Below are 16,946 nucleotides of genomic sequence, written 5' to 3' on the forward strand. Positions count from 1 at the left end.
TGTCCCTTCTTGCTCTGTTACTCTGACCACAAGTTTTCAAAGCCATTTATTCTCGTGGCCACCTTGGACGCACCACTTCCTCTTTTCTCACCACCATTCCGCCTCTTCCTGGGGCGTCACATCTTTGCTAAGGAGATAGAACCCATCACAGAGCAAACGGGCTAAATGCCTGAGGCACATTCAGAGCTTACCTTCCAGAAACACCAAGCTATTTGCATCCCACAAGGAAACAGCCAGAAGTAGGAGCACCCCTGCCATCACATGGCACACACCCCACACACATCACCCACCACGACTTCCTCGGGGACCAGAGGGAGTAAGACTTGTCAAGCCCCATTTATTTAAGTGAACATTTATTACTCTCAGCTGACAGTTTTTCTTGACTGCAGATTTCCAACGGCTCACCTTGGGTAACCCTCCTGATTTCTCTTTTCTGTTCAGCAAAACAGAATGCATCCATTTAGAGATGACAGACGAAGTAAATCAATTGAAGAGAGAGAAGAGGAGTATCAGAGAGTGAGGGAGAGAATATTTGCACATGATGTGAGTAGTTGTTTTCATTGCCTCTTGAGTGCGGTCCCTCAGTCAGCAGTAAGGCAGCCTCGTTCCCCAGACAGGAAGCTGATAGGAATGAGGGAAGCTGGAGGCAGGGAGCTGCCGAAGGGCAGCGGACCAGAGGTGCTTCTGGAAGACGACCTGATTCAGGGAAGTGATGGAAAAGGAGCCAGAGGTTTGTGTGTGTTCCCAAATACTGAGGTACTATTTGGGGTCAATAAAATGAACCTTAAATACAGAGAGAGGTTGCCAGCTTTGCAGAAAGCTCTTCATATTTATATTAGCCAACAGATATCACGAGGTTTTCTTCTTAAGACCAACATTGTGCAGAAGAAAGAATTCCCAAATAAGAGAAGAGTCAATTGAGCATACATACACAGAATTTTCTGCATTCTTAGCAATATGGACACTGTATTATATCAAAGGTAAATAAAGATACTCATCCCCTCCCCCACCCCATTTTCAGATAAAATTTGTTCTGTGACCCATTTCAAGGGAATGATCAGAAAACAATTTCTTTTGTTCATATCCCAATGAAGAAAATGTGGTTGGGATTTTTTTTTTATTCTTTTGCTCACTGTGGCCAAAATTAAATGTGATTAAATTCCATGCACATTAAAAGGTGAAAAAAAGCTGAATTTAGATGCAACAGAATGGAAAGGACAACCTGTTTCCATAGGCTTTCCCTGCTATGAACACATTTGGCAGCCTCTGAAAAATGCTGTGGGTTTTTCCCTGTGGAGAGGTATAGCCATGAGCACCTTTGTGTAGATTCTCTGTGGCCAACACCTCTGTCTTTACTAAGTCAGATGGGCATCTGACCTCCTCTGTGATTTGTTCTCATGATTTGTTCCTTAAAAAGCCATCTAGACACCTAGGCATCCATGCTTAACATGGAAGAGGCCTGCTATCCCCAGAGGTTTTAAGCCCAAGCTAGCCTCCCTGATCTTCCACCTTCTGCTGAATCCTTTATATGAACTACAGAGGAAGTGACCCTCTGCACTTCTTTCACACGCATGTGGGTTTCTGTCATCTGCTCTAGAACCTCTCTGCCTTTTTTGATACATTAAAATACAATTTTGAATTGAACAGCCTGGTCCAAACCTTGCTAATTAGGAGAGTGTGAGAGAAGGAGATGAGGTAGCCATTGTTCAATGATGTCCAGGGACAATTCTAGAAGATTCTAGGAAATCCTTTTAATTATGGTCAGAATTCTTGATGCTGCAAAGGACAGCCTGACACGTGGTAGACCTTTCCTTGTGTTTGCTGGATACAAGAATGCAGTAATGAGAGGCTCTGTTCTAGTCATAATACTGTAATAAAGCTATCTTGGACTGGAGATAGAGTATTCCTATCAACCTTCAAAATGAGTAACTCTTCTGAAGGACAGTTTATTCTCTATTCTCTGTTTTCTCTCTCTCTCATATACACACACAGACACAGACACACATTCTTCCTCTTAGTATAATTCTGGCAAGCCATATAGTTTATGAATGAGTTGTTACATTGTAAAGCAAAGAGTAGTCACCCACATAATGTACAAACAACATTATGCTTTTTTTCTTTGTCACATTGCCAGACACTCAAGTGCCAATCAACAGCAACTAGCATCACTGATGCATGCCTGTGATGGGGGTGACATTTGCCCTGCTAGCCTTCATTTCTGTATTTTCATGCCCATAGGAGGTCATCAAAGGGAGGAGGGGTCAGCCTGACTCCTAGTCCACAGCGCATTTCCCTCACATCCCTGTTTAGGAGATTTAGGAGTAAGGAACCTGGGTTCCAGGCTGAAGATTGGAGGCAAGGGTTCCTGTTTAAAGCCTCTGTGGCCACATGCTGTATTATTACTATTATTTTTTAACAAGTAAAAGCAGACCTAAATGTGAGACAGCCTAAAGGCAAAGCTATTGTCATAGCCCTTTTATTCCATGAAATATTTCTTCAGCCTTCTCTCCAATGCTGTAGCTGCTTCTCCTTGTGGGAGAGGAGGTGTAAACACCTTTGATAGACTCTCTGGTGGCCACCACTTCTGGTTTTACTAATTCAGGTGGGAGACTGGCATGTTTCTGATGCTGATTTTCACTTGATCTCCTAGGGCAGTAGATTTTTTTAATTGGCTTTCTGTACTCAGAGAGCTTCTCAGGTGGCTCAGTGGTAAAGAATCTGCCTACCTATATAGGAGATGCCAGAGATGTTGGTTTGATCCCTGGGTTGGGAAGATCCCCTGGAGAAGAGCATTGCAACCCACTCCAATATTCTTGCCTGGAAAATCCCATGGACAGAGGAGCCTGGTGGGCTACAGTCCTTGGGGTGGCAGAGTCAGACACAACTGAATGACTGAGCTCAACAAAAACAACCCAGAGTGTGCTCATGAAGGGCTTCAGAGATGACCTAAAATCATTGATATCACCTGTAAAATATTACGTTCATGAGCATATGTACATTTTTCTAAGGATAAGCTCTCTAGTGTTTATCATATTATGCTAAGTTTTCATGACACTTGAGCAACCGTGAGCCACTGTCCTAGCAGAAAATGTCTTTCTCGCTTGTCTGATAGCTCTTGTAGACACAATGCAGTCACACCTACTACTGGTGGTCCCCAAATTTGGCAGCTTCAAAAAAGAAAACAAAAACGTCTCATCTCACAGTTTGCAGGGTTCAGGAATGTGGGAGTGGCTTAGCCAAGTGATTCTGTTTCGTGGTCCTTCAGGAGGCTCCAGGCGGCTGTCAGTTTGGGCTGTAGTCGGCTGCAGATTTGGTGCCGTGGTCTTCCACTCCAAGAACCACGCACATCTCGCCAGCCCTCAGTTCTCTGCTGGCTGTAAGCTAGAGATCTCAGTTCTCACATAGTGATGTGGATCTCTCTGTACGCTGCCGGGTGTCTTCAAACATGGCAACTAGCTTTCCCTGGAGCAAGTGATCTATCTGAGCGGAAAAGAAAAAGGGTCCCAAATGGAAGCCATGGTACTATAAGCTGATCTTGGAAGTGACATATATTCCCTTCTGCTGTATTCTTTTAGACACACAGACCAGCTCTGCTGTGCATGGGTGGTACCACACAAGGCAAGGGTTCCTGGGGGCCACCCTGATTTAACAGGATATTACCATATTCTCTGTTAAACACAAACTCAAGGGCACAACAGCAATATAAACTTTCTCAAATACATATGGTAACATAAAGACAAGACCCACTAGGGAGCCTTTATCTGTATAAATTCCAGATTCCCAAAGGATCATAACTACCCAATTATTAAGGTACACAAGATAGTAATATATTAACTCACTTATAAAACAAATGCAAGGAATCCAGCATAAGGAAATTAAGTTATAGACATAATTTTTTTAAGCTGGTCTTTAATTTAACATCCTCATAACTTAAAAACAGAGGTAATAAAACCAGCTTCCTTTGCCAGTTATTAGGTCATAGAGTAGTTCAAACAGGTCCAAATGTCAATATACTTAAGTAGGATTATTTTTTCTACTTGAAGTTACAATAGGCATTTATAGAAAAATACTTCCTGATGTTTACACTTTAGCAAAATCCAAATTTCTTTTAAAATTAGAAGTGTTCTTGAATATTTTACAAATGTATGTTGATGGCTAAGGGATGCATGTATGTGTGTGCGTGTGTGCTTTTGTACATAGGTACACAATCAAAATATGTAGATTTATTTGGGGATTTTCTAGAAAAAGCTTTTCAAATATAGTTTGAGAATTTGGGTATCTTGAAATAAGACCAGTTCATCTGTTATTTGAGAACTGAAATGTTTAATTCAGAGCACACAACAATTTAGTTCTCAAATAATAAATAAGTGTACCTACCTTTGAAGTCAGAAATATTTGAAATATAACTTCTTTCCTTTTGGCAAGCATGTCAACTTATTTAATGATTAATCCTATGCAACGTTGCTTCCTTTAGGAAGGTTAAGTAGATAAAGCAATATATTTGAGAAGGACCTGTTTTGCCCAGGGGGTAATTTCTGAAGGATATTTATATGTAAATAGGGATTCGAAGAAGATTTCATCTTTGGTTTTCTTCACGGGGAGCTGATGACGAGCGTGTGAGGTACCACCTGGCTTGGGAGTAGCATGTGGAAGAGAATTCTATAACCCATTAGGCAAAAACATTTTTCTCCTTTTAAACAAAGCCCTTTATGTATATATCTGAGAATGCATATACCTCACAGCTCTGAATGCTGGGCTTAATTACTGTGATAATTTTATCTTTCTCTGCTATTAAAATTTGTAAGTTATTAATGCTTCTTTTAATACACACACACACGTGTGCATGCACGCACATACATTTTCATCAGTTACTGAATCATAACCCATAATTGTCTTTGTCTTTATGAAAAGTGTGGTAGATGGATGATGAGATGATTTTTTTTAGGACCTTTCCACAAAAATCAGGAAGATGCTCTGGAGATGGGTTTTTAGAGAGCATCATCTTTAATTTGCACGTACCTTAATTTTTAGTTTGAAGAGTTTGGGCTGCTTCCCTTACCAAATGCTATTAGATGAACAAGTCCGAGGAGGTCAGCATGTCTTTGATATCTCCTTCAAAGATGTAGTCAAGTCTCAGTTATTCAGAATCAGCCAGAACATCCTAAATGTAATTGACCTCTTTCCGATCTCAAGAGCTGAAACATAGCAAAGTATTAAATTCATCATAGATATCTGGCATAGTGTCACTTTGTTCATATACCAAGACTTGGCTTAGACTTGACTCTAACTGGGTTGGGAAACCCAACTAAAGGAAGTACAAACAATGGGATATTTAGCTGTCTTTAACGAGATCCTCCTAGGAATAATGTCAGGGCTCATCATCTGTATTTGTTTTCCTTTATAAAATTAAATATCAAATTACTTTAAAAAGTATTTTTCTGAAAAGCCTATTGCTTAATTGGCTATGGTTGCCTTTTATTAAATAAACTTTTTGCACACTTCATCTTCAGAATGAATGTTAAATCCATAGGGGTTAAAACAGAAGTGATTCTAGAGCTGCCCTCATTAAAATGCTCAGACCACTGAGAAAAGAACATTATGCCCAAATCTAGCCCTTCAGCTTATGGAAGGAAATGATCTCTCTGGTAAAATGTAGCAAGAAACCAACATCCTGCCAGCCTCTGTGAGAGGTGGTTACATTAATAGCATTTTTAATTCAAAAATTGTATATTGAAAGGTCATTATTATTTCTTTATTTTTATGTTATTTTCTCTTAAAAATGAGCATGTTCAGTCTGTTTGATCCCTTTAGGAGGGGAACTTACTCATCATTTAGAAAATCCAAGCATATGTTATCTGTGTTTGTGGTTAAAATCTTAGTGCTTTGAAAACGGCTTTATGTTAGTTCCTAAGCACAGTTTTATTTTACGACTGTTGTACCATATTTTGTTAAGACTTCTCTTTTTGCTTGTTAAACTTTAATTTGATCCGCCTTTCCCCAGCACCTAATGGTAACGGAACTTTATCTTCCTTACGTTGTGTATTAAACTCAGGATAGCAGAGACAGGAATACTAGAGAACGAACGCTAAAAGGAAAGTGACTGGGTTTTTCTGTGTGAAAAACTAAGATGTATTAGATAGGTTTGATATTTTTTCCCGATTAGCTTCGTTTTGTTCTCACCCCTCCCTCCCTCCCTCCTCTGCTAACTCCCCGCTGGCATTGGTTGAGGACATCTCTTCAGTTTTGAGAGTCTCGCAGGTCAGGTGTTTATGTTGTGAGAGTTCATGGAGCCAGGTCCTAGCTGCAGGACTGTGGTTTCCCAGCGCTCCCCGGCAGATCGTGCCATGCCTGCACGCTCTGCCTTCCTCCACACGCGGCCTCTGGTCCAAGGTGGCGGCTGGATCTCGGCCGCCCCGGAGGAGCCCACTAGCTCAGGGCCCTGTAGCTCACAGGCGTCTGTCTGCTGCAGTTTCATTCACAACACCTCTCTTCTCCTTCCGACCTTGATGTTGACTGGGCTAAATCTCTCTGAAACCTGGAGACACCATAATGGCAAAGTTGACACTTCTAACTCTAACCTTTTTGTTTTTCTTCTTCTTTTTTTTTTTTTTTTCTTCTAAAAATGCTGCACAGTTTTCTTAATGTTTTTCCTCTTGGAAAAAAAAAGTAATTTGAAAATCGGGCCAGGATTTGGGCTCTCTCAGCGTATCCTGAACATCTGATCCAATGCCTTTTTTTTGTTTGTTTTCCAGTCAGTTTGCTCCCAGGAAAACCTCTTTGTGGAAAACAGGTAACATGAAATTTGCTTTTTCATCTCTTTAAAGGAACAGAGTCTGTCATCTGTGTCTTGTTTATTCATATATATATGCCATATATGTGTGTGCTTGAATATATGTATAAATAAATACATATATCTATGTGTGCACACATATATATGCTCACATATATGTTATTTAGCATATCCAGAAGCTATTTAATTTGGGACAAAAGTTCTCTCAGTTATTTCCAAACATAGCTTTCAACAGTTTCCTTATTTAAAGTCTCAACTTCTGGTCCTAACAGATATAATTCTGTTACCTTCCCCAGGTGTTAAAAAGTATAAATGTTGAGGCAGGAACTTGCAGTTTCATTGGCTTATTGAATAGGCTGCTAAAATCACTTGTGTATATGGTATTATCGGCCACTTTGTGTGCCCCGTCATTGTATGTAGCTACACAGATAATAATTTGAATAATATTGTTTTATGTTTCTCATTCTAAGTAATCTACTGGTTTTCATAAAAGGCCTAACTTGGAAAACTTATCTAAACCAATCTAGTTTGTAGAGTATACCTGGCTGGGTGTTAGTAGGGGAAGGGATGGTTATGACATGAATGAGTTAAAACATTTATACAAAGTCTTGTGTATAAGAGCAGAGGTTTTCAAATTTAGCATGTAGCTTTTAAAAATAGTTCTAAACTGATATAGATATTAAAATGCTCCATTGATTTAATTGCATATTTTCAAGGGGAATTAAGGAATTCCACATTAGCTGTGCTGATCACATTAAAATACATCACAATGGGCAATTTGGATTGGAAATATGGTTTCCATTTAAAAAGAGGTAGTTAATTTCATTTCAGGTGTTGACTTAATAGGCACCCCTATAAAATTGATTAAAATGGAGGCTATTTGATTAAATTCCTGTACTTAGAAAACTTGAACATTAGAGAGGATTGGTTTAAAAAATGCCATCATTCATATTAGCAGTTAGAAATCTTCAAGTAACTACCCTCAATTGAACAACCTCTTGTAGAAAAAGGGATGAGAGTAGTGAGCAAGTCTTTACAAGACACCTGAAAACATCCTCAAAAATCCATACAGATTTCAACAAATATTCTGTATTTACAGTAAATTAAGAACCCCTGAGTTTTAACATCTTAGGTATGATTCTGAGGCCAAAATTCTCTGCCCTTACCAGAAGATGAAATTAGCATTTAGAATTCCATTTAATAGGACGCTCGTTCCCTAGTCTTCTGGCCAGTCATTTTCCCTGCTTACTCCCTAATCTTAGTCATTTTTTTGTGTTTTGCATAAAAAGACTGCTAGTGCACTTGTGTCCCTAATATTTCAATTGGAGTATATTCATATAATTGGTCACTAATGCTCATTGCATATGTTAAGAAGTCTTGACAGTCCCCAGAAGCAAAAATCTGAGTAGATTCTCTACAAAAATAAATATATTTCTTGGGTACCTGCCTTTGAAAGGTCATATTTCACTATGCCCCAAAAATACAGAATAATTTTAATATTATCCAAAGAGAAAAATCACAACTGATACATTCAGTTACTTAAATATCTCTTATATCTATGTCAGTTTCTTTGATTCTCCTCTCCTCTCCTATTCCCTCGGTCTTTTCTTCCCTTCTTTCCCCCTTGTCTAGCATCAGTGCCTTAATCCGAGGGTACAGACAAATCAGGATGCCATTCATTTATGAGGGCAAAGTTCAACATCAGGCAAATAAACCGTAGCATATGGGGTAGATCTGCAAGACAGGTGTGCTGTAGTGGGTTCACGTCCCTTTGACCTAGGGCATTTAGTACCCTTAGATTTCATATCATAAAAATCATGTTTTTCATTTCCAGTAGGCTCTTGGAAGACAGTAACATATGCAGTGAGACCTATAAGAAAAGACAGCTCTTTCGGTTGGTATGGTTTCCTTTTTTAAAACTGTGTTTTCAGATTATGTGCCAGAATCTATGTTAACTATAAGTGTATTAGTGTAAACTATCTCTGTTCATGAAAGAAAATACGTTTGGTTATTTCTTTGTAAAGCTTGTTACCGAGCTAGCGTTGAAGCTTTATTAGGGCCTATACAACACAGGACCGGCAAACCACGGTTTGGTCTTTTAGGGTTCTTCCTCTGATTCTCTGGGTTTTTCTCCAGGGCTGACTTTGGGAATACACCGACTTCACATTCCCAAATCAACTTTGCTAAATTACACTGAATTAATATTTCTCTGGCAGATTGCAATTGTGTATATGTTCCCAATACTGGAATACAAATCCACGATAACTCTATTTGAGTAGTTGATTTTTAGCCACTACTATCCATCATAATATTTCAAACAACATTTTTTCAAGCACAGATTTTATTTCTAAAGAAAGATATGGGATTGTCTCCAATTATAATGAATTGCATAAAATCTAGATCTGTGTGGGGTAAGGGAAATGTGTGTATTTATAATAAATACACATATATATAGTTTCATATATTATATATATATAAATATAACTATATAAACATATATATATATATATATATATATATATATATATATAAAGTTTTATATGAGGCTAGAGAGTGCCAGAGAACTAAAGGGTCTATAGCCATTCTCTCATCACTTTATTAAATGTATCTCTAGCATCCATTGTAGGGCAGTGGATATACTGTGTTATATGTGTGTGTGTGTACTGAATACCTCGCACATATATTTAGTATGCTAGTGTTTTGATGACTATTAGGATTCATCTCTATTGTAGGAAAGGCAAAACAAACCAAACAATAAAAGTTATTGACCACTTAGAAGGAAGAAAATACCAAAAAAAGAAAAAAAGTAAATGGATTCTGGGCTTTGAACGTATCTTTTTTCTATAAATCTGAGCTTATGACCCCAACATCAAAAAATTTCATTTCTTCTCTTTACACTCTGGCAGAAACAAAAAACAAGATCTATTTTTTTTAAGCTTTTACTTTTCTAGGTTGAACCACATTTCTAACACCTTCCTCTTGTATCATTAGACAGTTTATTTTCATACTTGAAGATTAAGAAAATAGCCTTGAATTTTTTTCCCTTGAAAGCCCAGGAAAATACTATGATTTACCAGTGCTCATGCAGTCACACACCATGGCTTGGTTTGTTGAGCCAGTAGAGATAAAATTCTTGACCCCTAGAGGCATTTAGTTTTGGGGCTTCCCTTGCGGTTCAGCTGGTAAAGAATCTGCCTGCAATGAGGGAGACCTGGGTTCGATCCCTGGGTTGGGAAGATCCCCTGGAGAAGGGAAAGGCTACCCACTCCAGTATTCTGGCCTGGAGAATTCCATGGACAGTATATGGGGTTGCAAAGATAGCCCCAAATCTGGGTCCCTAGCCAGAACTACCTTCTACTAAGGTCAACCATCCCAAACATAGATGCTGTAACCCACCAAAATTACCAAGCACAGACTCAGGAATGTGACTTTAGTGCAAAGCAATCCACACGCTGATAAAAGTAATTCAAAGTCTACATCATACCTTTGTTAAAAAAAAAGCCATGTTCAGACATGAAGGAAAATGAAAATTATCAGTTACATTACTCAGCACAGAAGCAGAACTGAGAGTACCTGCTCTTTGACTACTCTGGGGTCAAATTCTATACAGTTACACACAAGAGGGCCAGTGCCTCTTGATGACCAGATAACGCATTATCATCATCTTCCTGATTCCCAGTTAGAAGGGAATCAGGACTGGGCTTAGGAGTGATGGGAAGGCACTTTTGGATGTAATCCCTATGATCCCACATCCAAGTAGATAGGCAGTTCAACTCTGGACCTTACGCTGCCAGTATTAAAGTGAATGATGGATAGAGCAGTAAAAAAAAGATAAATTTCTGGGTATCAGTATCTAGAGACCATAAATTAAATGCATCATTTTAAATCTCATTAATGCTAACTCTCTAAAGCAAAAACTTAAATTCTGTTTTTAAAATGAATGTACAGATCTTGACTTGGGTTGTGGATCTGAGCCAGTGGAGTGAAGGTAGAAGTTAAGGAAATCTTAGGTTGCCTTATTGGCCAGGGGATGAAATGAGTCTTAGAAGAGCTACCCAGTGTTTTCAAAACATGCCAGAATGCTCTGAGGAATGGTGGCCGACACCTCCTTTGCAGAGAAAGGCTCAGCCACACTGACATTTAGAGGAAGTCTGATGAAGAGTTGATGTGGAGAGGATTGAAGCAGAATTAGTGATGATCACCCCTGTATGGAGAGTTGCCTTCTGACACATCCTATATGCTAAGGACCACCCCAAATCTCTTCCTATAATAAATATTCCATATTAGCAACAAGTGAGGTTATTGTCACATCCCTGTTACATTCACTGTTGCTAAATAATACTTTAGTTGGGCTTTGTCAAGGGTGGGTCAAATTAATCAGAATTATATGACCAAAGATTGAAGCTGAATTTAGAGATGGAAAGGGAAATAATCAGATTTTCTCTACTCAGGCTCCTCTGGGCTGCTTGAATTTGATAGGTATTTAGGAGGTACTGAACACAGAGAGGATGTTTGTAAGAAAACATTGGGAGAAGAGAGCAGGGCGCTGAGTGCTTTTTGTTTTGTGAGTTTTCTGTTGCATTTCCTCCCTTCACTGTGCAAAATCTTATGACAAACTAGCTGTTTCATTTTTATTATCTCTTGGATTCATTGACCTTCTTAAGTTTTCACGAAATGAAAGAAAAAGTTAAGGCAAAATCTGAAATTTTCTGTACGCCTTCTGTGCAATGTGGCGGGTGAGAGTTTCAGTCAGATCTGTGTACTTTTAGCATTTCAACAGTCTATGATTGTCTTTAAAAGAATATTAATAAAGCTACTGTTCACATCTTAGAGGTTTGGATGAAGATTTACGTCACATCACACAGTGATATGAAATTAGCGGTTATATATATTGCCCATGGTTTTTGTCCTCTTTACTTATTTATAGTCCATGAGAATCTTAGAATATTTTGATGATCCGTAATTTCCAACTGCAGAAAAGGCTTTGAAAACAGTAACCAAGTTATTCTTTAAGCAATTGGAAACCAATGAAAATGCAAATTTCATCAACTTCCTCTGTAAAATACATGCAGTTTTTGCACACTGCTTAGAAAGGCTCTCAAGTCTTCAAAATTGACTTCTGGCTATTGGATCTCTTCCAGTAAATTCAGTCTTTTTCTATTTGAATTTTGAACAAATGTGTCATTTCACCTACGGAGCGATTTTGTTATTTCCATTGCTCTCTTTGGAAAGTCTCATGTCAGTGTAGTGTTGGCACTGTTGTTGTTATTATCACAAGTTTTTCTACGTGAAAGGGATAAAGGGCTCTTTCCTCTGCCCATGAAGGTTACACTCACCGGGCAGAATTCTCATCATAGGTTAACAGAGGAATTCCTGTGATTTCTGTGCCATCTGCCAAAGCCTTAATACATATTCAGATCTATATCTCTCATGAAGTTTGAGATTAAATTAGTAAATGGCTTCTTTGGAACTGTGTGGTCCATTTTCCTATGGTCCAATTACTTAATGCTAAAAAGAAAGACAGAACTCTTTTTCAGTGGGAGTTGCTTTTAGGTTCATTCAACATCATAATTGCTCTCAAACATCGATTCACTATTGATCTGGGTCCAGAGAATGTACCCCCTCTCTCCTCTGCATGGGAGAAGTTACCAGTTAGATTTTGTACCCTATTGTTCTCATTGTTCCTTCACTGGCAGAGGGATTTTGTAACATTTCTCAGTTTGGTTTTTCTGTGTGTAACATGAGCATTCTGTGTGTACATCAGTGAGGTGTCCGTGGTGTCCCTTGTGAGGCAGCCGGTGCCCTGGGAAGGGTTGACAAGAAGGGTCTTGCCTAGATGATTCTTACAAGGAAGGCCCGGCTCGGTATCCATTCTGCTCACGGAATCTAACGTTGTCCCATGCCTCTTTACGGTGGCCATGCTCCAGGGGCAACCGAGATGGCTCAGGGAGAACTTCGGGAAGCAGGCAGAGCAGCTCCGAGAATGAACTCAAGTGGTCTGACCACCAGCGGGCCTGGAGCAGCACAGACTCCGACAGCTCCAACCGCAATCTCAAGCCGGCCATGACCAAGACGGCGAGTTTCGGGGGCATCACGGTGCTGAGCAGGGCTGACAGCACGTCCAGTAGCAGAAGTACCGGGAAGCTGTCCAAAGCAGGTAGTTAGTACTGAATGGGTTTATGTGCCGCGATAGTTTCCGGCTTCCATCCCAGCTGTGTGGTCAGCGCACTCTCTGAGTTCCCTGAACTAAAGATGATGTGCTGGGCTGTGCTTAGTCGCTCAGTCATGTCCGACTCTTTGTGATCCCATGGACTGTAGCCCTCCAGGCTCCTCTCTCCATGGGGATTTTCCAGGCAAGAATACTGGAGTGGGTTACTATGCCCTCCTCCAAGGGATCGTCCCAACCCAGGGATCGAACCCAGGTCTCCCACATTGCAGGTGGATTCTTTACTGTCTGAGCCAGAGGAGCCTATGATGATGAGGTAAATGTTATTAATCACTGGGATAAACCAAAAAGTCAGGAATTGCCACTGAAATAACCATACTGTTCCCACGAGTCGTGTGCCTGGGGTTCATGATTGAACCCAGTTCTTATCTTCAGTCTCCTTATCTATAAAGTGTAAGTGATAATAGAATGTTATTCTCACTCCCCTTGGTGAACTATTGTAATTTTAAATTTGATCATTTATATAAAATCAGTTACTGAAGCAACTGCACAAGCCAAGTAGTTAACCAAGGTTAGCTATTTGTTTACATTTAATATTATGATTTATTCTTTAAAACTACATCGTCAGATAATTAGAATATTAATTGTTTCAGTTCTTGCTCTGGTAAACTCTTAATATATGGTTCAGGCAGTAAAGAATCTGTCCCAAATTTCATTCTTGGGTTGGAAAGATCCCCTGGAGGAGGAAATGGCAACCCACTCCAGGATTCTTGCATGGGAAATCCCATGGACAGACAGCCTGGTGGGCTACAGTCCATGGGGCTGCAAAGAGTCAGACATGACTGAGCAACTAACACTTCACACTTTACATAGTATGATTCAGGGTAAGTTACTGAACTTATTTGTTTCCTCATTTGAGAAATAGGTCTAATCATAGTACCTAATTGCAGGTTATTGCAAAGACTAAGAATTAATATACACAAAGAAATTCCAATCATGCTAGCAAGTTATAAGCCTTCAATAAACCCTAATTCTTGCCTATTTTTATTATTTCTTTTTAATGTTTTGCAGTTAAGGAAAAAGAGCCTCAGAAAGTTTTCATTTCCAAGTAGCTAGGTACATGTATCTCTTGAACCTTTTCCTTTCTTTTTTCTTACAAGTGAACAGTGATCTTCTGACATAGTTGGTTCAGGTTTGCATGAACAGTCTTTGAGACATGCAAAATGATGAAAAATCTAGGAGAACCGTTAACCTGAAACAATTTAACACTGATCGCTGCATAACACCATGGGATTCATAGCAGCCTACAAAATATCCCTCATGGTCTGCCCTTTCTAGGCTCTTCTGTCTCACAAGTATCCCTCACCATCATTTTCAAATTATTTTCAAATGGCCACAATCAAGATCTTGAAAAAAATCCCTGGAAGCTGACTGAGTGACCGTTCAGTAGCCCTCCATGAACTTGAAGTTTGTGATGTTAGCATGGAATTGTTTTCCTTTGGTTTTGATTTTGCCTTGGAAGTTTGGAGGCCCTGACTCCCAGCTAGGGTTGAGAGTTGTGGTCCAGTGATATGTCTGGAGGTCAGGGTACATGGCTCCCAGATTCCTAGCCTGGGTGTGGAGAGTGGGAGGCCAGGACCCCAGGGGAATGGTGAATAGGCAACACCAACCAGAGGTTAAAAAACATGCTATTCTCCGCTGTGAATACAGTCTCAACCAAGCTTCTCACAACTGCTCAGAGACTCTTTGTGAAATCTCGGCTCATTATGCTAATGGATTAACATAATTATGTTGTTGACAAGTGCTTCCTAAGAAATTATCTTGTGTTTTCCTATATAGGCAGAAAATTAATAGCATTTAGTCTCAGCCACTACTTTATATATACATACACACACACACACACACACACACACACATCCTGCTTCTTGGAAAGAGTCAGGTGGGCCTGCACTGCCTTTTGGCATTTTTATTCACCATTTGGTGAATTCTTGGTTTCTTCCTGTAATTGCTTTTATACCCCAGTACTGCAGCAACTGAAGTCAAGAAAATCCACCGTGGTGCACTTGCGCTCTTGTAAACTAAGAAAGGTTAAATAGTTTTAAATCTCCTTCAAACTCAGAAACCAAGTACCTTAAATGGTGCACTTAAAAATTCCAGCACACCCAAAGAGCACTTAAGATTTTCAAATTAATCGTTCTTCTCCACACACCAACCACCAGTCATCTCCAAAGCAGAGCTCTTTGGAAACATTTAAAGCACTTCAAGAATGCTAAAATGCCATGTTCTTTGAAGAATGATTAGAAGCTGTAAGTGCTTCAGGCATTTTTTTTTTCTTTTCATCTAAGCATCTCCATTTGAAAGCCTGTCAAGGTATAGGAGTGTCAAGAAAAAAAAAATTACAGGAGATCAAGATAGGATGTCAAAACAAGCTTACAATCTCCCAAGATGGTTTTATGAAGCAAAGCTGTCAATTTTGCTGTCATGGAGCTTCAGAATCGTACCAGGTTTCCAGTTTTGTTTTTGTGGTGGTGTTTTTTTTTTTAACTTTATTGTTCACAGTGGAATGGCAAGCTCTTTTGACCTTTTCGAAACTCAGTCTGGAGACATTTAAGTTCTCCTGCTCTTTCTCTAATTACATAGGTTCTAGCTTCAAATAGGTAATAATGAGATGCTTTCCAGATGGGAAACGCATTTTCCTACATTTTGGGAAAAGCATGTTACTGAAGTCAAAACATGCAAGCACATCCTCTTGAGATGCTTTCCAGATGGGAAACACATTTTCCTACATTTTGGGAAAAGCATGTTACTGAAATCAAAACATGCAAGCACATCCTCTTGAGATCTTGGCTGCATTTCCCCTCTTGTACCCTCTCCCCTGCACATGGCCACAGTCAGTTACCAGGGGCCCAGTGATGGTCTGTGGAGACAGCCGATTCCAGCACATCCTCACAGGGAAGAGGACTTGAATGGCTGCAGCCCCATTCTCCCTTGGTAGTGGCAACAGGGTTCAGAATTAAGAATACCATGTCATTTGTCTCTTTCCACGCTGGCCACACCATGTTGTATGTTTTTATTTTTTGGTTGGTTGTTTGGGGGGATTTTTATTTTATATTGGGGTATAGCTTACTTAAAATGTTATGTTAATTTCAGGTGTTTCATTAAAGTGGTTTAATTATACATACACACATATCCTTTCTTTTTCAGACTCTTTTCCCACATAGATTATTACAGAGTGTTGAGTAGAATTCACTGTGCTGTACAGTAGGTCTTCGTCAGGCATCTGTTTTTACATAGTAGTGTGCATCTGTTAACCCCAGCCTCCTCATTTATCACCATCCCCTTTTCCCCCTTTGGGGGCCGTAAGTTTGTTTTCAAAGCCTGTAAGTCTGTTTCTGTTCTATAAATAAGTTCATCTGTATCATTGTTTAAGAGTCCACGTATAAGTGATATCATAGGATACTTGCCTTTCTGGCTTATTTCACTAGGTCCATCCATGTCGTTGCAAAATGACTTTATTTCCTTCTCTTTTGTAGCTGAGTAATATTCCATTGTAAATGAACCACATCTTTACCCATTCATCCACTGATGGACATTTAGGCTGCATCCATGTCTTGGCTACTGCAGATAGTGCTGCTGTGGACATGGGGTTGAGACATAAGTGGGTAACCTCTGTTTCTTTCCACACTGGCCACACCATGTTGTTTGACTACCATCCGTCCCTCTTGATGTCAGAGCAGGGCTTCTCGACTTTAGCTGCATCAAGATCACAGGAGAACTTTGTTCAAGCACAGACGGCTTGTCTACAAACCAAGCTTGAGAAAGAGCTGCTCTGGAAAAGTAAGACTGCCTTCTGCTTGGTTTTCACAAAATCGACATAACCTGGCATCTTGTGTTCCGGTTGCAAGGGTATCCTTGTTGTTGTCATCTTGCTAGTCTGTGCCCCGGGATCTCTCTGGAGCCAATGCAAGACATGTCATCTTTCCATCACTT

The 16,946-nt window shown here is 39.7% G+C and overlaps 1 protein-coding gene across 14 annotated transcripts in view; it reads left to right on the forward strand.

Moving 5' to 3' along the window:
- The window catches only part of ARPP21 (cAMP regulated phosphoprotein 21), a 113,947-nt gene that overhangs the window by 24,382 nt on the left and 72,619 nt on the right, over window positions 1–16,946 (forward strand). For 3 of the 14 annotated variants that reach the window (XM_068981563.1, XM_068981564.1, XM_068981566.1), the window contains exons 9-10: window positions 6,753–6,790; window positions 12,718–12,947. In XM_068981563.1, coding sequence (XP_068837664.1) covers window positions 6,753–6,790; window positions 12,718–12,947 — 268 coding nt within the window. Of the gene's footprint in view, window positions 1–441; window positions 544–6,752; window positions 6,791–8,624; window positions 8,685–12,717; window positions 12,951–16,946 lie in introns of all 14 variants that reach the window. The other 11 variants (XM_068981555.1, XM_068981561.1, XM_068981554.1 and 8 more) reach the window with 10 other exon arrangements.

This window comes from Capricornis sumatraensis, chromosome 10, assembly GCF_032405125.1.
Source record: "Capricornis sumatraensis isolate serow.1 chromosome 10, serow.2, whole genome shotgun sequence".
NCBI lineage: Eukaryota > Metazoa > Chordata > Mammalia > Artiodactyla > Bovidae > Capricornis > Capricornis sumatraensis.